At 36.3% G+C, this 27,243-nt stretch overlaps 3 protein-coding genes and 1 pseudogene across 4 annotated transcripts; 1 reads left to right on the top strand and 3 right to left on the bottom strand.

Annotated features, from left to right (window-relative positions):
- The first annotated feature begins 1,814 nt into the window (after window positions 1–1,814).
- On the top strand, window positions 1,815–15,866 carry LOC104115973 (uncharacterized). 2 transcript variants are annotated; one of them, XM_070185185.1, is made up of 4 exons: window positions 1,815–2,090; window positions 3,012–3,440; window positions 4,075–4,333; window positions 15,582–15,866. In XM_070185185.1, the coding sequence occupies exons 1-3, from the start codon at window positions 1,989–1,991 to the stop codon at window positions 4,303–4,305; spliced, it is 762 nt and encodes a 253-aa protein (XP_070041286.1). In that variant the 5' UTR covers window positions 1,815–1,988; the 3' UTR covers window positions 4,306–4,333; window positions 15,582–15,866. The 2 variants fall into 2 exon arrangements, with proteins under 2 accessions (XP_070041286.1, XP_009625015.1); XM_009626720.4 differs by lacking the exon at window positions 15,582–15,866 and adding an exon at window positions 5,288–5,472.
- LOC104096772 (ferredoxin--nitrite reductase, chloroplastic-like) lies at window positions 12,904–15,129 on the bottom strand (annotated as a pseudogene).
- Window positions 15,867–16,214: 348 nt separating the features above from the next.
- On the bottom strand, window positions 16,215–17,339 carry LOC104115974 (GDSL esterase/lipase At5g03980-like). Its single transcript, XM_009626721.2, has one exon. It carries the CDS (start codon window positions 17,337–17,339, stop codon window positions 16,215–16,217), a length of 1,125 nt encoding a protein of 374 aa, XP_009625016.2.
- Window positions 17,340–23,422: 6,083 nt separating this feature from the next.
- Window positions 23,423–24,356, bottom strand: LOC104115975 (ferredoxin--nitrite reductase, chloroplastic-like). Its single transcript, XM_070196556.1, has 2 exons — window positions 24,082–24,356; window positions 23,423–23,800 (listed from the first exon to the last, which is right to left on the bottom strand). The coding sequence occupies exons 1-2, from the start codon at window positions 24,103–24,105 to the stop codon at window positions 23,423–23,425; spliced, it is 402 nt and encodes a 133-aa protein (XP_070052657.1). The 5' UTR covers window positions 24,106–24,356.
- Between the last annotated feature and the right edge of the window lie 2,887 nt (window positions 24,357–27,243).

Genomic DNA, 27,243 nt, shown 5'->3' with positions numbered 1-27,243 from the left:
CGCTTTTTACTGTTGTATTCATGAATACATCAATGCAAATACATGTGAATACATGCGCGTACAACTGGATTGCCCTGATTTTAAGCACTTTTTGCTGCTGTATTCATGAATACAACAACGCGAATACATGTGAATACATGCGCGTACAGCTAGACTGCCCTGATTTTTAGGCGCTTTTTGCTGCTGTATTCATGAATACAACAAAGCGAATACACTACCGTAACAACTGAATAGTAGCCATAGGAAGTAATTATGTATATGATAGCTATAAAAAGTTAATAGCCACTAAACAATAGTGGTTTGTGAAAATTCCTTAAATTATATATGGTTTACATCGTATACAAATTATCTGTTGAATTGTAGTTTATTATAAATTATACACGATTTATTCAACATATATTATCACAATTTATATTCCACCCTTCTATATGTATATTATTATATATACATGTTATATTTCAGATTTGGTAATTTCACTTTTTTGTGAATGAGAACAAAAAACACTATGTAATGTGAGCAAATAACAATAATTAAGTACAAGTCTCTTTTAAATAGTATAACTTGATTAGCCTTTTTCAAGGAAATAAATGCCTTGAGTACGTGATTTTGGGTCTAGGTATTTAAAGCTTTTTGCTAGGAAATATAATTATTTAATTGCCATATATATAAAATACCTGCTAGGTTAAAAATTTCTTAAATTTTGCCTATTTTGGTTTTTTGCCCCCTTTTTTTTTCAACTTCAACTCAATTATCTTGCGATGCCTACTTTAATTTTGTAAAGGAAGAACTAGAAAAAATTCATGACTTTTTGTATTTTACAGTTCGGCAAAGGGCCAAATATACCCCTTTACTTTCGAAAATGGTCTAAGAATATCCCTCGTTATATCATTGGGTTATCTATACCCTGCAGTCATACTTTGAGTTCAAATATACCCCTCATTTCAACGAAAGGACACGTGTCATCGTCATGTTGGTCAATTCTAAATATTTCATAATTAATTAAAAAGACCCATTACCCCTACCTGAAAAATAATTTTTTTTCCAATTTTTACAAAAAAATTGCTTTAAAAAAACTGAAAAATATTTTCTAAAACAATATTTTTGTAAAAATTGAAAAGCAATTTTCTAAAGCAATTAAAAACTGGAAAAAACTGAAATATTTTTAACTAAAAACTGAAAAAAAAAGAAAATATTTATTTTTTCAGTTTTTACAAAAATATTGCTTTAGAAAATTACTTTTTAGTTTTTTTTCAGTTTTTACAAAAATATTATTTTAGAAAATATTTTTCAGCTTTTTTTAAAGCAGTTTTTTTTTGGTAAAAACTGGAAAAAAAAATATTTTCGATTTTTTACAGTTTTTAGTAAAAAAAAATTCAATTTTTTTCCAGGTTTTACAAAAAAAATTGCTTTAGAAAATTCATTTTCAGCTTTTTTTTTTTTTTTTTCAGTTTTTACAAAAATATCGTTTTAGAAAATATTTTTCAGTTTTTTCTAAAGCAGTTTTTTTGTAAAAACTGAATTTTTTTTTCATTTTTTTCAGTTTTAATTTCAGTATTTTTCAGTTTTTATATATAAAAAAATTGCTTTAAAAAATTATTTTTCGGGTATGGGTAGTGAGTCTTTTTAATTAATTAGGAGATATTTAAAATTGGCCAACATGACGATGATACGTGTCCCTCCGTTTAAATGAGTGGTATATTTGAACCCAAAGTATGATTGCAGGAGTATAGATAAGTCAATAGTATAACGAGTAATATTCTTCGAAATTAGAGGGGTATATTTGGCCCTTTGCCATTTTCAGTTTCAATTGTATACTTCCCATAAATAGACGGCCCATTTAAGGCTCTACGGATCATCCAAATTCGCTTCAGTGAGTTTACCCGGATCCGACTCCACTCTTCCAAGTTCCAAGACTCACCCCTTAAACCCCTCAATTTCATGCCTAAAAAGACCTTATCTTTCATGGCGTTTCTGAAAGTAGTTTAAAAATGGCAGTTTCTTATACACAGTTTTCGAGTGTATCTGCAAAACTTCAGTTCCCTACTATGATGTCTCTCAAACTTAATTCTCCAGCCGCCAATGGCTTTCAGGTGACCCTCATCACATAAAGAGATTTTTATTTCTCAACAGTTCGTTTTCTGCTATGTACATAAGTTTAGAATTTCACCCACTAATAAAGTTCTGGTCTTTTTGCAATTTAGCATTTTTGATTGCTTAGCTCGTACTTTTGTAATATTTAATCATGGATATGACTCTAGGTTTAAAGTATTGGATGCTAGACAATGAGTGGAACATTGATGTACGGTGAATTTTTTTAATGTCTGCTGGATTTACTCTTTGCTAGTATTGCTGTAATAGTAGGTGTGGAAAATCTAATTTTTACTTTACTATATAGCACCACATTGACAAAATATCACGACTTTGGCAAATGATCATACAATGGAAAGCTGAAGTTTCAAATATGTAGAAAGCAGCATTGATGATAGGTTAATCTGTTTTCTGCTGAAAGGGGTTTTCTTCTTATTATTTTTTTGTATTTCTCTGCAAGCGATAAAAAGGGAAATGTATTTTAATTGCTCTTTGATGGTTAGGTTGATAAGCTGAACTCTCGTATATTTGCCATGGAAAGTTTGCCTGCAATATTCTCATATCCATGTTGGTTTACTAGCGGAAAACTTATTTGATTCATCTTTTTTCTGATGTTTGATCTTATTTTAGTCATCTGTCCCTATGCTATATATATTGAAACCAAGCTACTGTTTGCATTCTATATTTTACATCTAAATGGGAAGATACATTTATTAGTTCCTTTTTGGTTTGACAAACCAATTCCAGAATGTTTGTAGTCCCTATTCTCTTGTCCTTGTTTTGGTTCTTTCTCTTGTTTTTATTGCTCTTTGTTTATTGCTTTTGTCTTTGTTCTTTTTATCCAATATTTTTTCTGGATTGCTTCTTTTCTCCTGTTATTCACTTCACTCAATCTGGATGACAGTCGCCTTCTATCTTGGCAGATTTTACGACCGTTGACTAAGTCTAATATGTGCATTTTGAGCATCAGATCATATGGGACACGTCCAATTGCAAGACCTAGAATAGCCTGCAATATGAACATAGCAGCTGGACAATCTGATGAACCTCACAAATTTAACTTGGAGAACATAATAGACCGGGCAAGGAAATTGTGGGACAGCACTCCTACACCTGTCAAGAGTTTCCCTTGGAATAGAGCACTGGACAATTTCGTTCAACTTATTCTTGACATTGTTTTGATAGTCACCAAATACTTGTATGTACCAGTACTTGTAGTTACCTCAATCAGTGAGTTGTCTTACTGTGCACATGAAAGGAAGCTTTATATCACGCTGTTTCCTTTTCTTGTTGGTGTTGCTATTGCTGGCATCTTAAAGTCCGCAGCTCTGGAATCATCTCCATCTCTCAAGGTGATCTTTTTTGTATCTATATAGTTCATGAAATTCTAGCAGAAGATTGTTGATGGTTAAATTCCATGTTGCCGATTCAGTTTGTTTCGTGTAAATAATATATCCGACATTACCAATTAAATGCTCCTATTAGATATTTTCTCAAGGAAAAAAAAGTGTATCTATTAGATTGCCTCTCAAGGAAGGGGAGCATTGGCACAACTGGTAAAGTTGTTGCCATATGACCAGGAGGTCACGGGTTCGAGCCATGGAAACAGCCTCTTGCAGAAATGCAAGATAAGACTGCGTATAATATACCTTTGTTGTCCGGCCCTTCCCCAGACCCCACACATAGCGGCAACTTAGTGCACCGGACTTGAAAAATATTAGATTGCCTCTGGAGTGTCTCTGCCTCCTAGTCGGTAAAACTTGGAAAGTAGATAGATGAAAAGTTCGCAATTATCCTATCCTTGTCCCCCCCAACCCCCCCCCAAAAAAAAAATAAAAAAAATTGTCCCTGTTTGGCCTTTTGCAATTGTGCACCAAAGTTTGTGCTGTATGTCTAATATTGATCTGCTTCTTTGTCCAAGAAGAAAATTACATGAATGAATTCTGGTTGTATACTGACATGTTTCTGCTCTGTTTACAATGCTAGAATGCAGAAGTTCCTTGGCATTTGATTGCCATTGGCTTTTTCTTCACTCTGCTAAAATTGCCGGGACCATATTATCCATATTGGGGTCGAATTTTTATTCCACACTTTGCAAATGGGGCATTGTTCAGAACTCTGTGGTTTGCTTTCCTCTGGTACAGAAGGCCTAGGAAGTCACTAGAAAAGACCCTGCCTGATTCAGTAGTTATTGATCCTGAACAGAAGGAGCTATAACTTCTTCGGCGTCGAAGTATTTGGACTGGTAATAACATTTATTCTCCTAGAAGTAGTTTCATCTGCAAGTAGTTTATCTGCATATTAGAACTCGCTGCTACTTGCGCCCTACGGAAAAATAATGCAGGCGCCTTTCCTTTGGTTATAAAGAAAGAAAAATAATACAGGCGCCAATGCTTGGCCAAAGGTGTTCTATGAATGAGAAAGGTGTTGTATTTGTTTGACATATTTTTGCATACTTTAAGTGCTATGTGCTCTTTTCTTATTATAAGGGGCAAAGGGAATCGATAATGCAATCCGTTTGTAGCAAGTCTGCTTGATAGATCTTGCACATTTGTAAATTCTGTTCTGACTAGTGTCAGCCACCTTGCATGGAATCTCTGAATAAAAAGGTACTTAATTAATAACTATGATAAACTCTAATGATAATAGTTCTGAGAGGCAAAACCCCGTATTCCTTATGCAGTTGCATTAAGCTGATTTTCTGCCCTTATTTTTTTGTTCTTTCCAATTAAATGAATGTCCTTTTACTAAGGTCTAGGCTGTACTTTAATGCTTACTCAGAGAAGACGTTTCTCTTGAAAGCTCTTGAATACTTTCAGCAACAATTTGAACTTCCAACTTCAAAGACTTTGAAAGACTTAACTAAATGATATGATGAAAAAGTCATCCAATAATGCGTAAGGTTTCTGAAGTATGCTTAAGCATACTTGTAAATTGTAATCCCTTTGTAATAGTCAGTCAGTATGGTTAGGCTTCTTTACTATTTGACCATTTGAGTATATGACCTTTAACTTTTGGATGTGGAATTTCAATTATGAATTTCTAAAATAGTGGTAATGGCAGCGCCAGTTTCCTTTGATATTTAAGTTGTTAAATGTAGTCATGATAGCAGAAGTATTGCAATTGGAAGTTCCTTTCGTAGTTCAGAAAATTAGATATTTACATGTACTGTTATCGACTGATGAAGTTATTTTTGTAGGGGCAAATCACTATTTTTGGCAAATTGTTGATCAAGTTTGAAGATCTTTGATTTTCACTTTTAGAGGGGCTTTGGTTTTTAGTTCTACAGAAGAAAGCTTCTTTGCAATCAGAAAATAGGTATAGCAGTCGAAAGTTTTCACTGTAAACATTTTCAGTCAGTATAATGCCCAACGTTGTGAGGAAGTGTCTCCCTTCTACTCTTTTTTATTGTATTTTGTTCTCGTTATAATTGGATTCTTATCAGGTTACTTACTATTAAGTATTAACCAGGTCAATTGGGAAGAGCAATCTTATACTAAGTTTCTTACAAACAGTTGAATCCTTTTTGTCAATCTCAGGCTTAAATTTAAGGTTGAAAGATAAAAACAGGATAAACAGATAATAAATAATAAGCATCAAATCATCTCTAGAAAAATATTTGAATTAAATAAGGATACTTTTATTTGGTATGAATCAAAGGAATCGTTAACTGTTACAGAAGCTAAAAGGGGCATTCCCCTGTACATATGAAGCAATATGAACCTGATCTTTTGAATTAAACAGATTACGAAAAAATCCAATGCTATTGAATTGAATACAGAAAACTGGCTTAGACGAAGAGTAAATGCCTAATAACAGAAGACATGTCTCCAACTCGTGCATGAATCCTGGAATGACGCCTTGTTACTGCTGCTGCTGTTTCTTCTCCAACCTTCAATTCTGGGAATACGAATCCTTTCTTGCTGAACAGCGTATCCATCAGGTTCTCCAAAGCCTCAGGTGTCAATCGAAATCCATCCCAATGTAAATACGAAGCCCTATCAGAACATACAGCTACCCCTTCCTCTCCGCACTTCTTCTGCACATCAAATTTGAATGGAGCGTTGCCACTGCCACAACATGCCTTCATCAAATTATTCGTCTTGAATCCCAGAAACGCGTGGTTTTTAAGAACAGCCATGAATGCTTTGTAGTAATCTGCATATATGATGCGAACATCAGGATATTTCAAACGCAGCTCCAGAATTGCTTGCCATAGGTGATCATTGTGAAGCTTTGAAAACATATTAAGTCCCCTGTGGCATCTGTTTTTTCCAATTGAATCGCCCTCGGGAAACAGAGTCCTAAAACCAGGAAAGCAGCCCATGGGTAGAATTCCAGAAACCACGAGAGTTTTGGCTCCAGCTTCATTGATAAGTCTTTCTATTGAATTCTTAATTGTCTCCACCACAACAGGCACGAGATGGGACGCCTCTGAACTAGATTTTCCATGTAAGAAGGCATGCTTGTAGTCGTTGATGCCGGGTTGATCCATAAAGATGAGCGCCTTCGGAATAACCTTATTGTTTCTGCCGCAGTCATGAAAAGAGAAGCAATCTTCATAGAAGAACCTCATAAAGGTAGAAATCTGAGAAAGTTCATGTGACTGAGGAGGCGGTGGGATGCCATTCTTGAGGAAGAAAAAGGGCTTCATGATGGTCGTTCCGGGCGTCGCAAAACTGAGGCCCGACTCGAAGAACTCGGTGCCTCGTTGGGTGTATGGTTGTGGAGAAGGCAAACTGAGTGTTGCAGCAATATGATCAGCTGCTGATGAAGAAGAATCTCCGAAACTGTATATGGAATTAAAGGGACCAACAGCTTCTCTCGCCAGAGAGAAAGACGAAACAACAACCAGACAAGAAAATAGTAATACCAAGACAACCAAATGATGGCTGATGCAAACGGAGGCCGCCATACAATCAAAGAGAAACTAATGAGAGAATTAAGCTACGTAGTAACTAGTGTAATTAGGTTTGAAGGCGTGAACTCTAGTTTATGGTACATACTGTATTTATAGAGGTTGTGAGCTTGGTGTTTAAGCAAAGTTATTGGTGTTTCCTAAGTTAATTAGAATTCGAGTTTTTAGTTTTCATTTAGGAATTTATTGAATTATCGACGAAGACTATTTTCCCTTTTCTTTCTTTTATCCCAAGTTTCATAAACCAAGGTGCACGATCCCCAAATTACTATTTCCATAACTTTTTAAGAAAAAGGAATTCAGTTTTCCTTTTTTACAAACTAAGTTTGAGAGCAAAACTTTGGGTCTTTATAAATATATATTTTTGTGAGAGAAAGAAACTTGAACAAACAAGAAAATTATGATATTTCTATATAATATTTTTGACTTTCCAAAACAATTTTTATTTTAGCATATTTTAACTGCATTAACTATTTGAGTCATCTCTCTTTTATTCTCAATTTAGTAGGCGGGTTTTGGGTTACATTGACATTAGTAAAATTACTAAATCAGAGCAATTCATTTTTATTTGTATTTTGTTACTTTAAAAAATTTCATTGTTCAATGTTATTTAATACTCTATTTGTTAAGTATCTTTTTTTACTCAATAAATAATAATTTGATTTGTTACATAGGTGACTTCAATATCATTGCTAAGAAATGCTAGACATGGTACTTGTAGGAATTGTGTAATTCAGATTTAATCATAAGTTAAAGAAAAACTTGAGTTCCAAACTGTTAGGATCGGAAAATCGGGTAATGCAAAATTTAGCCAAACAATGTTATAATGACAATAACAAATACAATGCAAGTTGATAATAACGACAATTAAAGAACATAAAGAAGACACAAATTTAACGTGGTTCGGTCAAGGTGATTTACGTCCACAAGCGGAGAGAAGCAATTTCACTATACCAACAAGAGTACAAAATTAGAGTAAATACTCTAATTAGTCCCAAATACCCCAAGAGAATAACCTCACAAGATCACTTCAAAGAAAGGGTTCACACAAGTATTTCCCAATACTCACTTTCTTACAAAATACTCTATAATGAAATAAAGAAGGATAAAGAAAGACAAGAGTGAAAACCTCTTGAATTGGTGTGTTTACAAATGAGGAGAAGGTCCTCTATTTATAGCAAGAAATCCTTAGCCTAATAGTGGATATTATGTCATGGCAAATATCATGATCCACAAATTTGTTATAGTGGATATTATGTCATGGCAAATGTCATGAAAATTTGGCCCCCACTTGAGAAGAAGCCAAATTAATGGCCATATTACAAATCTCCACCTTGGCCTAATTTCGGCTTATATAGTAAATTTGCTCCACCTTCGCCGCAAAACCCCCAATGAGCAAAATCATTCTTCATAAATGCCAATCAAGTTTAGGCAAAGCTTGAACTTGGACACTAGAAGAGGTTTTGTGAACATGTCAGCATGATTGTCTCTAATGTTGATCTTCTGAACATAGACTTTTCCTTCAGCAATGGTTTCTCGGATGAAATGATACTTTATATCAATGTGCTTTGTCCTTTCATGATACATATGATCTTTAGTCACTTGGATGAGTCAACGCCAGAAACTGCTTCTGAATATTTTGATGATTCTCCAATTTCTTCAATTTCTTGTGCAACTGAAAAAGCAAATGCAACATAATTTCCAAACCTTAATGGTTGTTTACCTTCTCTTCTTGGCCTATGGTTGGCTATAGAATACTCCTCTTCTTCTAGTTAAACTTCAGGAGTCTCAACTTCAGGAATTTCAGCTTCTTGCTCAACTTCAGGAGTTTCAACTGTATTTTGCTCCAAAGTTGATGAGCTTGGCTCAAAAGGAATGCCAATCTCAATCTCCACCTGGTTCTGTGTACTCTTTCCTTTATCTGTATTACAAGAACTAGAAGACTCTTTTCTAGAATGTAACATAGAGGATTCATCAAAGGTTACATCTCTGCTAATTATAAATTTTGGTGCCGTGGGATCAGGATACCATAGTCGGTATCCTTTCACCCCAGATGCATACCCAAGGAAAATGCACTTTTTAGCCCTTGACTCTAATTTTCCATCATTTACATGCATGTATGCAGGGCAACCAAATATCTTTAAATCAGAATAATTAGCAGGAGCACCTGACCACATTTCCTCTGGAGTCTTAAAGTTCAAAGGTGCAGAAGGAGCTCGGTTGACAATATAACAAGCTGTAGAGATAGCTTCTGCCCAAAAGGCATTTGTCAACCCAGCATTTGAAATCATGCAACGAGCCCTTTCCAAAAGAATTCTATTCATCCTTTATGCCACACCATTTTGCTAAGGTGTCATTCTCACAATACAATGTCGAGCAATTCCTTCATTCTTGCAAAATTCGTTGAATTTATCATTACAAATTCCAAGCCATTATCTGTTCTAAGCCACTTAACCTGTTTTCCTATTTGCTTATCAATCAAAACTTTTCATTGTTTGAAATTTAAGAAAACATCACTTTATTTTTCAGGAAATAAACCCAAACTTTCCTTAAATAATCATCAATGAAAGTTAACATATTCCTGGCACCACCTTTTGATGGGGTACGTGAAGGACCCTAAAGATTTGAATGAATGTAATCCAAATTACCTTTTGTTCTATGAATCGCTGGAGATTTGAAGCTGACTCTTTTCTGCTTTCCGAACACACAATGTTCACAGAACTCCATATTTTCAGTACTTTGGCCACATAAAAGACCTCTTTTGTTGAGGATTGAAAGACATTTTTCACTCATATGCCCCAATCGCATATGCTACAATTTGGTGATGTCAAAATCTGATTTATCTGATATTGAAACTGCAGCAGCACCTGTAACAGTAGATCCCAAAAGAGTATACAACGTACTAAATCTGCGTGCTTTCATGATCACAAGAGCACCATGAGAAATTTTCAAAACTCCACCTTTACCTGTGTACTTGCACCCAAGAGATTCTAGAGTGTCCAAAGAGATGAGATTTTTCTTCAAGTCAGAAATATGTCTAACATCGGTGAGAGTTCTCACCACACCATCGTGCATTTTGATTCGGACTGTACCTTTTCCAATAACTTTGCAGGCAACTTTGTTGCCCATCAAGACAATTCCACCTCCAATAGATTCATATGTGATAAATAAATCCTGATTGGGACACATATGATAAGAACAACCCAAATCTAAAATTCACTCATTGTTAGATTTGAAACTACTATTAGTTGCTAAAAAAATAGTTCCTTCAGTCTCATCAGCAACTACACTTGCTTCGGCAGTGTCAATATTTTCGTGCTCATTTTTCTTTCCTGTATGCTTTTCTTTGTTTTTTAATTTAAAGCATTCAAAAATAATGTGACCTTTCTTATGACATTATTTGCACACGACATTTCTGTATCTGGATTTTGACCTTGATTTAGGTTTCTCTCTACTTGAATCTTTCTTATTGGATCTACCTCTTATGAATAAGCCTTCCCCTTGGTTCCCACTAGTTTTCCCAGTAATATATATATCTATTTGTTCTTTTGATTTCAAAATAGATTTGATATCTTTATAAGAGATATTATCCTTTCCATAAAGCATAGTATCTCTTATATGTTTAAACGACTGGGGTTAGGAAACAAGCAATAACATAACTTGATCCTCATCTTTGATTTCAACATCTATGTTACTTAAATCCATAAGAAGAGAATCAAAAGTATCAAGATGTGTACGTATAGAGGTACCTTCAGCCAATACGAAAAGTGTAGAGTTTTTGCTTTAGGTAAAGCCTATTTTCTACTATTCTTTTCATATATAGGGGTTTAAGCTTTTTTCATATGCCTTTGGCTGAGCTTTCTGCTGCAACTTCATGCAAAAACCTCATTTGAAAGATTTAAAATAATATCTGCTTTTGCCTTTTTGTCTATGACGGCAAACTCCTCGTCCGTCATTTTATCTGGCATCTTCTCCTTTCCTTGAAGTGCCAAATCTAATCCATCCTGAATTAGGATAGCTTCCATCTTTAATTGCCACTTTTCGAAGTTTGCACTTCGGTTAAATTTCTCAGCGGGCTTTGGCCTTTTTTTGTTATAGGTATTTAACCGGTTCGGAAGATAAACTGACTTTGTTAGAGTCATTTTGGTTATTTAAACTAACCCGGTTAGATCTGGCTCAGATACCAATTTGTTAGGATCGGAAAATCGGGTAGTGCGGAATTTAGCCAAATAATATTATAATGACAATAATAAAGACAATGCAAGTTGATAATAATGGCAATTAAAGAAGATAAAGAAGACACAAATTTAACGTGGTTCGATCAAGGTGACCTACGTCCACAAGCGGAGAGGAGCAATTTCACTATACCAACAAGAGTACAAAAGAGAGTATAAAATTAGAGTAAATACTCTAATTAGGCCCAAATACCCCAAGAGAATAACCTCACAAGATCACTCCAAAGAAAGGGTTCACACAAATGTTTCGCAACACTCACTCTCTTACAAAATACTCTATAATGAAATAAAGAAGGATAAAGAAAGACAAGAGTAAAAAGCTCTTGAATTGGTGTGTTTACAAATGAGGAGAAGGTCCTCTATTTATAGCAAGAAATCCTTGGCCTAATAGTGGATATTATGTCATGGCAAATGTCATGATCCACAAATTTATTATATTGAATATTATGTCATGGCAAATGTCATAAAAATTTGGCCCCCATTTGAGAAGAAGCCAAATTAATGGCCATATTACACCAACCTTATACAAGTATATGTAGTTAAATGAAAAGTCTAGATTATATTTTCCACGAAAACTCTAGTTGCTTTCTGAAGGAGCAGCATATTTAGATCTACTACAATATTCTTTGACAAAAACTAATTTGGTAGTTAATTATTTACTATAAGAAATATTGTTCTTTTACCGATAATTTTATAAAGTTAGTCCGAGTAGGCAGTATACTCAGAGGTGGATTCAGAATTTGGAGTTTTCGGATGCCACGTGGCTTTGAACATCCATGTGTCGCTATTTATACATTGAGATAGAGTAACTATTTTGTTGGTTTGAGCATTTTTGGACTTCGATTTGGATTACTTATTTTTTGGTATATAATATAAATCGATTAAACGAAAGAAATGTAGTACTATATTTATGATAGAGCGACGATTTGCAAAAGAAAATATATTTTTAACTTTGTAAGAAAAAGGCAAATACTTAACTAATAAGAGACACAAAAAAAAAGTCAAAAGTTAACAAATAAAGTAAGATAGTTAATAATAATTACATAAGAAGAAAAATGAGAACGGAATATATAGAATGATAGAAAGCTTAACGTCATGTAGCAAGCCAAAAGATTCAAAAATTGTTGCGAGGTGGGTTCAATCCTTCACAACCATGGTGGAATCTCCTACCCTTTGCCATTGACACCTTTGTATAAACTATTACGGTTAGTGACGCTTTAAATATATATATGATTTCTTTCATATATATACATGTATACACAGTTTTGACCGAATCTTGCGAGTGGCGTACTACCCCTCGGGCTTTACTAGATCCGCCCCTGAGTATACTTGAGAAATAATGTCAGCTACAATGCATATTTGTGAAAATTCATTGAATTCCACTATTTTAAAGTCATATGGACTGACCGGTAAACTCTAATATAAGGATACAACCATTGTTGGACATGAAGAAAACTAAAAGAAGTACATTATGCTTAGCAGGGGCGGCTCAAACACATACGTGGCCTAAAATCAAAGTTTAATGTGAGGCCTAATAATTGAGGAGTATGAACGCAATTTTCTTCAAAAGAATATATGTAGCACGTAATAATTCTCACGTAGGTAGAAATGTTTGCATTGATTATCATACATTACATGTTATGAACACATCAAAATCACCAACTATTCTGAATTTTATTAATCTTTTGTTTCTTCTCTTTCTCGTGGAACTGCACCAAATTAAGTTGTTAAATAGTAAGTCCACAACAAGTGGTACCAAATCATCACACGGAACAGCCTTCTTATATACTTCTCCCAAATGTGAATCACTCCCTATTCTTCCTTCTAAGAAAGCATCTGCGCCTTCCAGAGTCTTTCCATTCTTATCTCTAGTTAGGCATCCCATGAATCCAATGTCTGCAAATTGAACTTGTGCACATGTATTCGGGCAGCGTGCATCCTAACTGGCTTTGTCAAAGAAACTTGCCGTTGAACCTCTTCAGTTATCTTCAGGGAACGAGCTTTAGTCTCGATTATGGCTTGTCCACAAAACTGGTTACCAGTACAAGCCACTAAACCTTTCATGAGAATAGGTGGATCAGGTGAAAATGTGCTCGGAACAGGCTCTTTGAGCAGTGCCTCAATCTTTGAGTTCTCAATGTTGGGAATAATAATGTTTTGTTCCATAGTAAACAGGATCTCTCCTGAACCATACTCATCAGCTAAACGAGCTAGCTCATCCATATCGTCTGCTTGAACACGGCCCACTGGAATGTGAAGACCAATAAAGCTGTAGCCTTCTTGTTTCTGTGGATGTACACCAAGATAATCTCTCCTTTCCCGTTCTTTCCGAACCAAGTCTTCTGGAGATGCTCTCTCAAGCTGTTGTTGTGGCATTCTCTTCTCGACCTCTGCCCTGAATCCTTCTACACCCTGCATTAGTTGAAATCGTTACAAGTTAGACCAGCTAATTAAAACTTTGATAGCAGATATTTACATAGAGGAGAATGTATCTATTAGTCTCCACCATTACATGAAGTAGGACTTGCTATAAAAGCCTAACAAATCAGAAAATGTATTTTTGCTGGAAATAAGGCCCTTGCTATTTAGTCAAATAGTTATACAATGACAGCGATGAGACCTAGTTGAGGCTATTTGTTAAATCATTAGACTAAATAAGCATGAAAATGGTCAATGTACCGCTGTATCACTCACCAGTTCATCGATTAACCACATCATTCTACATTTCTGTCTGTTCCCTCTGAAACCAAGATCTCTAAAAGCTTCCAGTATTGCTTTGCAAACCGGAACAACATCAACGGCTGGAACCCATGCATCAAGAGGAATTGCCTCATCACATCTTTTTGCGCTGAAGAACCCACCCACAAGCAGGTTGAATCCAAATCGCCCGTCTTTTGTGGCAGGCGTGTAGGCGAGAACGTTGATATGGGGATGCTCATAAAGATCATGAGAGCCTACTACACACGGATTTCACTTCCTTGGCCTGAAATAACATCAAAACATGTCAACACGTCTGTTAACCTCTCCCTCAATAACAAGATCATAAGTCAGCTTCTCTTTCATTATCGAATGAATGATTCCATTCTTCACAATTGTTATCATGAAGATTAGTACAAACATAACTACATCAGAGAGTTCCTCCCTCTTTTGAAAATCAGGGGAAAACTAAGAAAGGAAAAACTCTCATTTTGATACCACCTTGACTCTTTACGAGTAATCAAGTATGCAAAAACTGAACGCAACAGATATGTCTTATGTCCATAGGTAAATGCTATAGAATTTAACTTCTAGACGCTGATAATGTAAATGACATTATAATTCACCTAAAAGATATTATAGGTAACTGGATTTTAATAAGTGAGATATATAACCTAGAATATAGGGTTGGTTACCTCCTACAACACGCTAAAATATGTACTAAGTTTACAATGCCAGTGTATTAAGTTAAATACAATACCAAATCCACAACTTAATTACTCTAGCACGATCAACGCATAGGAAAGCATATGAATAGGAATACTGTATGCAAGAGACTTACAAGTTAGAAACTGCGGGATTGCCTCGTGAATTGCCAGTGATAAATTGGGAGAGCAAATTAGTGTAAGGCCTTGTGTCTACTATTTCTTCTGGATCAATTCCAACAATAGGATTTCCTACTGGATTCCTGACATTGTCCATGCCACTCTGCAAACTGGTCAACCCAACTTCTGCTAGTCCCTTTAGTATCTCGGGCACATCAGGCAGTACAACTCCATGAATCTGCCAATTTTGCCTTGTTGTAATATCAGCACATCCTTCCTTCCCATATTTTCTTATCACACTCGCCAAGTATAGAGTCTGTGCCCTCGTTGTTACTCCATTTGGAAGCTTCAATCTCATCATGAACTGCCCATCTGGTCACCAAAATATGGTAATGAAATAAGATCTTGAAACGTATTTTGTTTTTTTCCTCATAAATCAGATCATAAAATAGAGTATTTGAGCATATCCCTACAAGTTCGGCTAGAACAAGATTAACTTTCGTGCATATACATAGCCTAGAATTAACTCTGCTCTGCGAGTTTCACAAAGCATAGCCAATCTCAAGACCTGAAAGCTGAGACGGATCCAAGATTTAAACTCTATAAGTTCAACCTTTATGTTCTCTGCACTTCTTCTGCACAACAAAGTTGAATGGACCATCACCGTAGCCACAACATGCCTTCATCAAAGTCTTCATCTTGAATCCCAGGAACACATAGTTTTTAAGGACCGCCATGAATGCTTTGCAATTGGAATATTCTTTCATAGTTCAGAAAATTAGATATTTGCAAATTGACTGAAGAAATTATTTTTGTTAGGGGCAAATCACTATTTTTGGCAAATTGTACAGCAGCAGTCAATTGGTCTGGGCAATTGGATTGATCAGAATTGAAGATCTTTGATTTTCACTTTTAGAGGGGCTTTGGTTTTTAGTTCTACAGAAGAAAGCTTCTTTGCAATCAGAAAATAGGTATAGCAGTCGAAAGTTTTCACTGTAAACATTTTCAGTCAGTATAATGCCCAACGTTGTGAGGAAGTGTCTCCCTTCTACTCTTTTTTATTGTATTTTGTTCTCGTTATAATTGGATTCTTATCAGGTTACTTCCTATTAAGTATTAACCAGGTCAATTGGGAAGAGCAATCTTATACTAAGTTTCTTACAAACATTTGAACCCTTTTTGTCAATCTCAGGCTTAAAATTAAGGTTGAAAGATAAAAACAGGATAAACAGATAATAAATAATAAGCATCGAATCATCTCTAGAAAAATATTTGAATTAAATCAGGATACTTTTATTTGATAATGAATCAAAAGAATTGTTAATTGTTACAGAAGCTAAGAGGGGCATTCCCTGTACATACAAAGCAATGAGGGACTACTCTTTGAATCAAACGCATTGGGGGGGGAAATAACCATGCTACTTAGTGAGAAGAATTATGCAGAAAATTGGCTTAGACGAAGAGTAAATGCCTAATAACATAAGATATGTCTCCAACTCGTGCATGAATCCTGGAATGACGCCTTGTTACTGCTGCTGCTGTTTCTTCTCCAACCTTCAATTCTGGGAATACGAATCCTTTCTTGCTGAACAGCGTATCCATCAGGTTCTCCAAAGCCTCGGGTGTCAATCGAAATCCATCCCAATGTAAATACGAAGCCCTATCAGAACATACAGCTACCCCTTCCTCTCCGCACTTCTTCTGCACATCAAATTTGAATGGAGCGTTGCCACTGCCACAACATGCCTTCATCAAATTATTCGTCTTGAATCCCAGAAACGCGTGGTTTTTAAGAACAGCCATGAATGCTTTGTAGTAATCTGCATATATGATGCGAACATCAGGATATTTCAAACGCAGCTCCAGAATTGCTTGCCATAGGTGATCATTGTGAAGCTTTGAAAACATATTAAGTCCCCTGTGGCATCTGTTTTTTCCAATTGAATCGCCCTCGGGAAACAGAGTCCTAAAACCAGGAAAGCAGCCCATGGGTAGAATTCCAGAAACCACGAGAGTTTTGGCTCCAGCTTCATTGATAAGTCTTTCTATTGAATTCTTAATTGTCTCCACCACAACAGGCACGAGATGGGACGCCTCTGAACTAGATTTTCCATGTAAGAAGGCATGCTTGTAGTCGTTGATGCCGGGTTGATCCATAAAGATGAGCGCCTTCGGAATAACCTTATTGTTTCTGCCGCAGTCATGAAAAGAGAAGCAATCTTCATAGAAGAACCTCATAAAGGTAGAAATCTGAGAAAGTTCATGTGACTGAGGAGGCGGTGGGATGCCATTCTTGAGGAAGAAAAAGGGCTTCATGATGGTCGTTCCGGGCGTCGCAAAACTGAGGCCCGACTCGAAGAACTCGGTGCCTCGTTGGGTGTATGGTTGTGGAGAAGGCAAACTGAGTGTTGCAGCAATATGATCAGCTGCTGATGAAGAAGAATCTCCGAAACTGTATATGGAATTAAAGGGACCAACAGCTTCTCTCGCCAGAGAGAAAGACGAAACAACAACCAGACAAGAAAATAGTAATACCAAGACAACCAAATGATGGCTGATGCAAACGGAGGCCGCCATACAATCAAAGAGAAACTAATGAGAGAATTAAGCTACGTAGTAACTAGTGTAATTAGGTTTGAAGGCGTGAACTCTAGTTTATGGTACATACTGTATTTATAGAGGTTGTGAGCTTGGTGTTTAAGCAAAGTTATTGGTGTTTCCTAAGTTAATTAGAATTCGAGTTTTTAGTTTTCATTTAGGAATTTATTGAATTATCGACGAAGACTATTTTCCCTTTTCTTTCTTTTATCCCAAGTTTCATAAACCAAGGTGCACGATCCCCAAATTACTATTTCCATAACTTTTTAAGAAAAAGGAATTCAGTTTTCCTTTTTGACAAACTAAGTTTGAGAGCAAAACTTTGGGTCTTTATAAATATATATTTTTGTGAGAGAAAGAAACTTGAACAAACAAGAAAATTATGATATTTCTATATAATATTTTTGACTTTCCAAAACAATTTTTATTTTAGCATATTTTAACTGCATTAACTATTTGAGTCATCTCTCTTTTATTCTCAATTTAGTAGGTGGGTTTTGGGTTACGATTGAGATTAGTAAAATTACTAAATCAGAGCAATTCATTTTTATTTGTATTTTGTTACTTTAAAAAATTTCATTGTTCAATGTTATTTAATACTCTATTTGTTAAGTATCTTTTTTTACTCAATAAATAATAATTTGATTTGTTACATAGGTGACTTCAATATCATTGCTAAGAAACGCTAGACATGGTACCTGTAGGAATTGTGTAATTCAGATTTAATCATAAGTTAAAGAAAAACTTGAGTTCCAAACCTTATACAAGTATATGTAGTTAAATGAAAAGCCTAGATTATATTTTCCTCGAAAACTCTACTTGATTTCTGAAGGAACAGCATATTTAGCTCTAGTACAATATTCTTTGACAAAAACTAATTTGGTAGTTAATTATTTACTATAAGAAACATTGTTCTTTTACCGAAAATTTTATAAAACTAGTCCCAGTCGATAGTATACTTAGAGGCGAATTCAGGATTTGAAGTTTCCGGATGCCACGTAGCTTTAAACATCCATGTGTCGCTATTTATACATTGAGATGGAGTAACTATTTTGTTGGTTTGAGCAACTTTGGACTTCGGTTCGGATTACTTATTTTTTGAAATATAGTATAAATCGCTTAAATGAAAAAAATATAGTACCATATTTATGATAGAGCGAAGATTTGCAAAAAAAAATATTATTTTAACTTTGTAAGAAAAAAAACAAATACTTAACTAATAAGAGACACAAAAAGAAAGTCAAAAGTTAACAAATAAAGTAAGATAGTTAACAATAATCACATAAAAATGAGAACGGAACACATAGAATGATAGAAAGCTTAACGTCATGTAGCAAGCGAAAATGTTCAATAAATTTTGCAAGTTGGGTTCAATCCTTCACAACCAAGGTAGAATCTCCTACACTTTGCCGGCATTGACACCTTTGTATAAACTGTTATTGGGGGTGGCGCTTTAAATATATATACGATTTCTTAATATATATATATATATATATATATATATATATACATACAAAGTTTTGACCGAATCTTGTGAGTGGCGTATCATCCCCTCGGGCCTTATTACATCCGCCCTTGAGCACACTTGAAAATAATGTCGCTACAATGCATATTTGTGAAAATTCATTGAATTCCACTGTCGTGAAGTCATATGGACTGACCGATTAACTCTAATATAAGGATACAATCATTGTTGGACATGACGAAAACTAAAAGAAGTACATCATGCTTAGCAGGGGCGGCTCAAACACATACGTAGCCTAAAGTCAAATTTCAATGTGAAACCTAATAATTGAGGAGTACGAATGCAATTTTCTTCAAAAGAATATATGTAGCATGTAATATCTCTCACGTAGGTAGAAATGTTTGCATTGATTTATCATACATTACATGTTATGAACACAGCAAAATCACCAACTATTCTGAATTTTATTAATCTTCTGTTTCTTCTCTTTCTCGTGGAACTGCACCAAAGTTGTTAACTAGTAAGTCCACAACAAGTGGTACCAATTCATCACATGGAATAGCCTTCTTATATACTTCTCCTAAATCTGAATCACTCCCTATTCTGCCTCCTAAGAAAACATCGGCGCCTTCCTCACTGGCCGTGTCAAAGAAACTTGCCGTTGAACCTCTTCAGTTATCTTCAGGAAACGAGCTTTAGTTTCGATTGTGGCTTGTCCATAAAACTTGTGATGACCCAAAATGTTATCTTTAAATTTAATAAGTAATTCTGTGTTCTAAGACCTCGAAAAGCACCATGTATCATTTCTCGACTCGCGTGCACAGTCCGTACAATTTTCCGAAAAGTTTTTATGTGAAAAATGGATTAAAATATGAAATAGAGCTTTAAAACTCAACTGAGTTGACTTTGATCAAAATTTTAAGCAAACAGACCCGGATCAGTATTTTGACAATTTCGGTAGGTCCGTATCGTGATTTGAAATTTGGGCGTATGCCCGGAATCGAATTCCGAGGTCCCTAGCCCGAGATATGAAATTTTGATAAAAAATTAAAAGTTTAAAAGCTTAATGATTTTTAAGAAATTACTGAAATTGAATTTATTGACCTCGGGTCCGTATTTTGGTTCCGGGGCCCGGTGTAGGTCCACTATAATATTTATGAGTTGTCTGCTGAATTTAGTGAGAATCAGAGTTGATTATGTGATTCGGACGTCCGGTTGTAAAAATATAAGTTTTAAAGTTTTCTTGAAAATTTCTTTTGATTTGGTGTCCGATTCATAGTTCTTGGTGTTATTTTGGCGATTTGATCGTACGAGTAAGTTCGTATGATGTTTTAGGATTTGGGTGCATGTTTGGTTTGGAGCCCCGAGGGCTCAGGTTGGTTTCGGGTGGTTAACGGATCATTTTCGGACTTAGAAAATCTGATTTTCTGTAGACTTCAGGCTTCTGGTGTGTTCTTCTTCGCGTTCGCGAAAAACAAATTGGGGCTGGCACATTTTGTGCTTCGCGTTCGCGACAGAGTGACCGCGTTCGCGAAGGCCAAGCTAGGCAAGCTTCGCGTTCGCGAAGTAGCCCTCGCATTCGCGAAGTGTAAAATGGGACAACACAAATTTGTGCTTCGCGAACACGAGGCACTGATCGCGTTCGCGAAGGGTAAAGGTCCCAGAAACAGAACTTAAGTTCTGAAAAATGGGATTCGTCCCATTTTCAACCCTTTTTCTTTTTTGAGCTCGGGTAAGGCGATATTTGGGCGATTTTTACGGAAAAACATTGGAGTAAGTATTCCTTATCTTATATTGATTATATTTCATGATTTCATACTCATTTATATCATGAATTCGTGAATTTATGGAAGAAAAATCAGATTTTTATAAAATCTTCCAAAAACGAAAATTTAAGATTTGAAGGTCAATTTGACATCGGAATTGGATAATTTTTATATGGTTGGACTCGTCTCGGAATGGGTGTTCGGATTTCGTAAGTTTTTCCAGGATTTGAGATGTGGGTCCCACTGCCGAATATTTTAATGTATTTCGGATTTTTATCCGAAAAATTTATAAATTCATATGAAATTAATTCCTATGATTAGTATTGATTATATCGAATTGTTTGTGAATAGATTTGAACCTTTCAGAGATAAATTTAAAAGGAAAAGCTGTGGTTGAATAATTGATTGGATTTTGCAAAGCGAGGTAAGTGTCATAGTTAACCTTGACTTGAGGGGATAGAATCCTTAAATTATTTGTTATGTGAAATGCATGTGAACGATGTATAGGCGAGGTGAAAAGTGTCTATACGTCCTCAAATTAATTGTTTGCCTGCTTACTTGAAAAATCATAAATTATTTTAAATCATGAATTAATTATTATAATAATTATTTATCTCCTATTCTTTGTCAAATATTAATTCTTGAATTCCTGCATTAATTGTTACATGCTATTTGAATTAGGTGTCTTAATTGTTATTTGATATTTAGCATATTAAATATTAAACTGCATATTTTCTCTCTGATTTCCATAATAATTTGCTATTTGCCTTTGTTTGTTTCATAATTAAATTATAATTATTGTATGCTTGTTGTCTTATAATTTTATATTAATTGTTGCATTTATTGGAAAAATTTCTTCTATAAGAATTGGTAAATGAATATGTTGGAGGAGCGGGTTGCACGCCGCAACAGAATTAATTATAATGAATATATTGGAGGATCGGGTTGCACGCCGCAACAGACTTATGAAAAGTCCATATTGGAGGATCGGGTTGCACGCCGCAACAGACTTGTGAAAAGTCCATATTGGAGGATCGGGTTGCACGCCGTAACAGACTTATGAAAAGTCCATATTGGAGGATCGGGTTGCACGCCGCAACCGACTTATTAAAAGTCCATATTGGAGGATCGGGTTGTACGCCGCAATAAATTTATTTAAAAGTCGACATACATATATATATATATTGGGGGATCGGGTTGTACGCCGCAACAGGACTTGATTAAAATGAATATATTGGAGGAGCGGGTTGCACGCCGTAACAGAACTGAATGTGAATATATTGTGAGAGCAGGTTGCACGCTGCAACAGAATTGAATGTGAATATATTGTGAGAGCGGGTTGCATGCTCTAACAGAATTAATGAAAATGATAATTGGTTATGACTGCTGAGTTTTCTTCAATTATTAAAATGAGTTACCTGATTTATTTTTATTATTGTTGTTGTTATTAATATTGCGTATATGTAATGTAAGTGACCCGCATTAGCCTCGTCACTACTTCGTCGAGGTTAGGCTCATCACTTACCAGTACATGGGGTCGGTTGTACTGATACTATACTCTGCACTCTTGTGCAGATTTCGGAGTTGGTCCCAACGACGTGCCATAGACTTGCTCGGATTTCAGCTAATCGGAGGAGACTTGAGGTATAACTGCATGGCGTCCGCAGTTCTGAAGTCCCCGTCTATTTTACTTTAGCTGTGTGTTTATTTCCAGACAGCTTTATTTTATTCAGACCTTTATTTGTATTATTCTAGAAGCTCGTGCACCTGTGACACTAAATTCTGGGATGGTATTTAGACACCGTTATTTTTATGGATTATTCACTACATTTCAGACTTTACTTCCGCATTTGTTCTTTGGTTACTAATAAATTTAAAAATTATTTTAAAAATAGATGATATTATTCTAATATTGGCTTGCCTAGCAAGTGAAATGTTAGGCGCCATCACAGTCCGAAGGTGGGAATTTCGGGTCGTGACAAAACTGGTTACCAGTACAAGCCACTAAACCTTTCATGAGAATAGGTGGATCTAGAGACGTCAATATGGGCTTGGCCCGTTGGGCCAGCCCAACCCGTGATTTAGCAGGGTTATGCTAAAATTTTTGAAGCCCATTTAAAAACGAGGCTTTTAAGCCCGACCCGAGTAAGCCGTGGCCCGTGAGGCTTGACTGAGGCTGGACTGGGCCGGCCCGTGGGCCTAATAAAAATGCGTATTTAAAATATATAAAATATAAAAAATATATGACACAAAAAATAAGAAGAAGAGTATCCCAACCTTAAAGTTTATTAAGCTCATCATATTAAAAGATCAAAGTCTTAAAACGTTAATTAGTTTTAAGAATTTAATTATTTTTAATATTTAACTAATTAATATTGTATACGTATTGTAGATGTAGATGAAAGTGAAGATATTAAGACAACCTTCTCACAAGCGGATTCAAATGTGTTTGATGAAGATGATATGTTGGATATCCCATAAGCGTCATGGACGTTCTTGAATAATTTATTTTGAGTTTTGACTTTTAGTGAATGAAATAAAGTCTTGTCTTTTATTTTTTTTAGTATTTATTGTGATATATTGGAACAGTATAAAAAGTTATTAAGTTTTGTAAAATTTTTTCAATAAGATTTTTTTAACTTTTAAATATTTATCGTTTTTAGGTTAGAACTTAAATAAAAAATAAAAAATATATTTTAAAAAAGGATGGGTCGGCCCGTAGGAGCCCGCAACCCACATAGGACTGGGGTGGTCTGACCATTATAAGACCCATTAAAATGGTGGACTAGCCCAGCTCAGCCTGTCAATTGCTAAAGCCCACGTGGGCTGGGCTAGGCTAGCCCGGCGCCGCCCATATTGACAACTCTAGGTGGATCAGGTGTAAATGTGCTCAGAACAGGCTCTTTGAGCAGTGCCTCAATCTTTGAGTTCTCAATGTTGGGAATAATAATGTTTTGTTCCATAGTAAACAGGATCTCTCCTGAACCATACTCATCAGCTAAACGAGCTAGCTCATCCATATCGTCTGCTTGAACACGGCCCACTGGAATGTGAAGACCAATAAAGCTGTAGCCTTCTTGTTTCTGTGGATGTACACCAAGATAATCTCTCCTTTCCCGTTCTTTCCGAACCAAGTCTTCTGGAGATGCTCTCTCAAGCTGTTGTTGTGGCATTCTCTTCTCGACCTCTGCCCTGAATCCTTCTACACCCTGCATTAGTTGAAATCGTTACAAGTTAGACCAGCTAATTATAACTTTGATAGCAGATATTTACATAGAGAAGAATATATCTGTCAGTCTCCACCATTACATGAAGTAGGACTTGCTATAAATTACTAGCAAATCAGAAAATGTATTTTAGCTGGAAACTAGGCCCTTGATATTTAGTCAAATAGTTATACAATGACAGTGAGAAGACCTAGTTGAGTCTATTTGTTAAATCATAAGAATAATAAGCAAGAAAATTGTGAATGCACCAATGTATCACTCACCAGTTCATCGATTAACCACATCATTCTACATTTCTGTCTGTTCCCTCTGAAACCAAGATCTCTAAAAGCTTCTAGTATTGCTTTGCAAACCGGAACAACATCATCGGCTGGAACCCATGCATCAAGAGGAATTGCCTCATTACATCTTTTTGCGCTGAAGAACCCACCCACAAGCAGGTTGAATCCAAATCGCCCATCTTTTGTGGCAGGCGTGTAGGCGAGAATGTTGATATGGGGATGCTCATAAAGATCGTGAGAGCCTACTACACACGGATTTCACTTGGCCTGAAATAACATCAAAATATGTCAACACCTCTGTTAACCTCTCCCTCAATAACAAGATCATAAATCAAGTTCTATTTCACTATCAAATGAATGATTCCATTCTTCACAATCGTTATCATGAAGATTAGTACAAACATAACTACATCAGAAAGTTCCTCCCTCTTTTGAAAATTCAGGGGAAAGCTAAGAAAGGAAAAACTCTCATTTTGATTCTGAAGAGTGTGTGTGGAGGGGAGGGGAGGGGAGGGGAGGGGAAAGATATACTAGGTTATCCTCCGCTGATTTACGGGCAATCAAGTATGCAAAACTGAATGCAACAGATATGTCTTATGCACATAGGTAAATGTTAAATAGTTTAACTTCTAGACACTAATAATGTAAATGAACATTATAATTCACCTAAAAGATATCACAGGTAACTATCTTTAATAAGTGATATTAATAACTTAGAATATAAGGTTGGTTATCTCCTACAACATGCTAAAATACGTCATGAGTGTTACAATGCCAGTGTATATGTATACGATCAAAATCGCGCTCGTCTATTATATGACGGATTGGGATTGAAACGTAATGGGTTGAAGATCGACCCCGGGTTCTATCAAACCAGGATATGAGGTCAGAATGTCCGTCCTCGAGAACATCGAGTCTATGATTTCGGAATCGACCCTGAGCCTGAATGAGCTCGAGGAAACATTGCTATACCGAATAACGGAAGGCCAAAATTTTCATAACCGGCCAGGTATCACGGCAAGAATCTCGGCACGCATCAATGAGAAACCGGCTAATTAGCAAATCATGGAATTTTTTACCTTTTATAGAATTGTACCTAAAGTAAGACTCCCCTACTATATAAAGGGGGTCTGATTATTTGTAAAACATATTGTAACATCCACTCAGAAGCAATATACTGTTATTCTCTTTAAGTTCTATTTCAACTGTGTCTTGACACTGATCGAAGTGCATTCTGCTATAGGGTGGCTCTCCCCCCAAGGTTGTTACTGTTCCATTCGTGTGGTTTGAATATACTTTATCATACTTTATTTCCAATTACAATTTAACATGTCGCTTTGTGTCAATTTAATCCACGTATCCTTAAAATCACTTACAAATTCAATTGTTATCCGATTTTGAGAGTAAACAGTTTGGTGCCTACCGTGGGACTAAGGATAATAGTGGTTATTTTATACAAATTTTCATAACACGCACTATTTTACACTTGTTCTTTGAAGTGTCTCTGATTTTAGGATAAAAATGTCGAACTCTCAACCAAAACCCTACATGTTAACAATGAGTCCGACCACCATGGCGAAAACAACAACGTAGTGCCCGGAAACGACGTGCCCCCGGTCGACCTCGACGGAGTCCCCGCTACAGACCCAATCGATGTCAGCTCGCATGTGTCCATCAATACAAATTTGCCCACCGATCCTGAGGACAATGTCCGTAGGGATGTTCGATCGGCCACACAAAGAACGCACAGTGGCGAAGATGGTGGAATCAACTTGCGAGTGATCTTCGAAATATTACAGGCTCAACAGGTAGTAATAGCCCAACTCCAGAACCAGAGCCGCCCGCCAAGTAGGATTGAGCCCGAACCATCCCAGGAAGTTGTTCAGAGAGTTGAACCGGTCTCAGGGAGATTGAATGAGAAGGAGTCAGGGACCAACCCAGTAATTATGAAGATGCTCAAGGAACTGACAAAACGGATAGAGTCGGTAGAGAAGAAGATCGAGGCGAGCGATAAGAAAGTGGAAACCTACAATCAGGGTTGATCAAATCCCAGGAGTGCCACCGATATTGAAAGGCCTAGACTCCAAGAAGTTCGTACAGAAATCTTTTCCTCCGAGCGCGGCTCGAAAGATGATCCCTAAGAAGTTCCGCATGCCCGAGATTCCTAGGTACAACGGAACGACTGAACCAAACGAGTATGTTACCTCCTACACATGCGCCATCAAAGGGAATGACTTGGAGGATGACAAGATCGAATTTGTCTTGCTGAAGAAATTTGGAGAGATCCTGTCAAAGGGAGCTATGATATGGTATCACAACTTACCTCCTAATTATATTGACTCATTTGCCATGCCTGTAGATTCTTTCGTTAAAGCACACGCCGGGGATATTAAAGTCGAGACTAGGAAGTTGGACCTTTTTAAAGTAAAGCAGAAGGGTAATGAAATGCTCAAAGAGTTCATGTCCCGGTTTCAAATGGAACGGATGGACCTGCCACTGATGATTGGGTCGTTCAAACTTTTACCCAAGGACTCAATGTTCGAAGCTCGATGGCTTCACATCAGTTGAAGTAGAATCTGATAGAGAACCCGACTGTTACTTGGGCCGATGTGTATAACCGATATCAATCAAAAATCAGAGTCGAAGATGACCAACTTGAGGCTCCTTCAGGGTTCGTTTATCCTGTCATACCTGTCGACAGAATTAAGAGAGATATCGACCTTGAACTGAGGTCAAATAGAGATCGGTACCAGCCGTATAATGGAGATCGAAGAAGCAATGGGTTCGGGCGAAGTTATATACGAAATGAAAGGAGAAATGATCGAGGTTAGAGCACTCGGGAACTCATGAGCAAGAACGGCTTTGACAGGCCTATCGAAACTAGAAAAGCACCAAGGTTATTGGAATATAACTTTAATGTTGATGCAACTTCCATCGTATCAGCTATCGGACGCATTAAAGATACCAAGTGGCCTCGACCTTTATAATCCAACCCAGCCCATAACCAGATGTGAAAATATCATGGAACTCATGTATACAGAATAGAGGATTGCCAACAGTTGAGAGAGGAAGTAGCCCGGTTGTTCAACAACGGGCACCTTTGAGAATCTCTGAGGGACCGAACCAAGAATCATTTCAGAAACG

The sequence above is a fragment of the Nicotiana tomentosiformis genome, chromosome 1 (genome assembly GCF_000390325.3).
Source record: "Nicotiana tomentosiformis chromosome 1, ASM39032v3, whole genome shotgun sequence".
Taxonomy (NCBI): Eukaryota; Viridiplantae; Streptophyta; class Magnoliopsida; order Solanales; family Solanaceae; genus Nicotiana; species Nicotiana tomentosiformis.
This window is presented reverse-complemented; position numbering and strand designations above follow the sequence as displayed.

Excerpts from the sequence above, each read along its gene's own strand:
- LOC104115975 (XM_070196556.1), bottom strand. The coding sequence starts at position 24,105 with ATGATGTGGTTAATCGATGAACTG. Across the intron at positions 23,801-24,081 it reads TGTGGTTAATCGATGAACTG|GGTGTAGAAGGATTCAGGGC; the intron begins GTGAGTGATACA and ends CAACTAATGCAG.
- LOC104115973 (XM_070185185.1), top strand. The coding sequence starts at position 1,989 with ATGGCAGTTTCTTATACACAGTTTTCGAGTGTATCTGCAAAACTTCAG. Across the intron at positions 2,091-3,011 it reads CAGCCGCCAATGGCTTTCAG|ATTTTACGACCGTTGACTAA; the intron begins GTGACCCTCATC and ends CTATCTTGGCAG. Across the intron at positions 3,441-4,074 it reads AATCATCTCCATCTCTCAAG|AATGCAGAAGTTCCTTGGCA; the intron begins GTGATCTTTTTT and ends TTACAATGCTAG.
- LOC104115974 (XM_009626721.2), bottom strand. The coding sequence starts at position 17,339 with ATGGCGGCCTCCGTTTGCATCAGCCATCATTTGGTTGTCTTGGTATTA.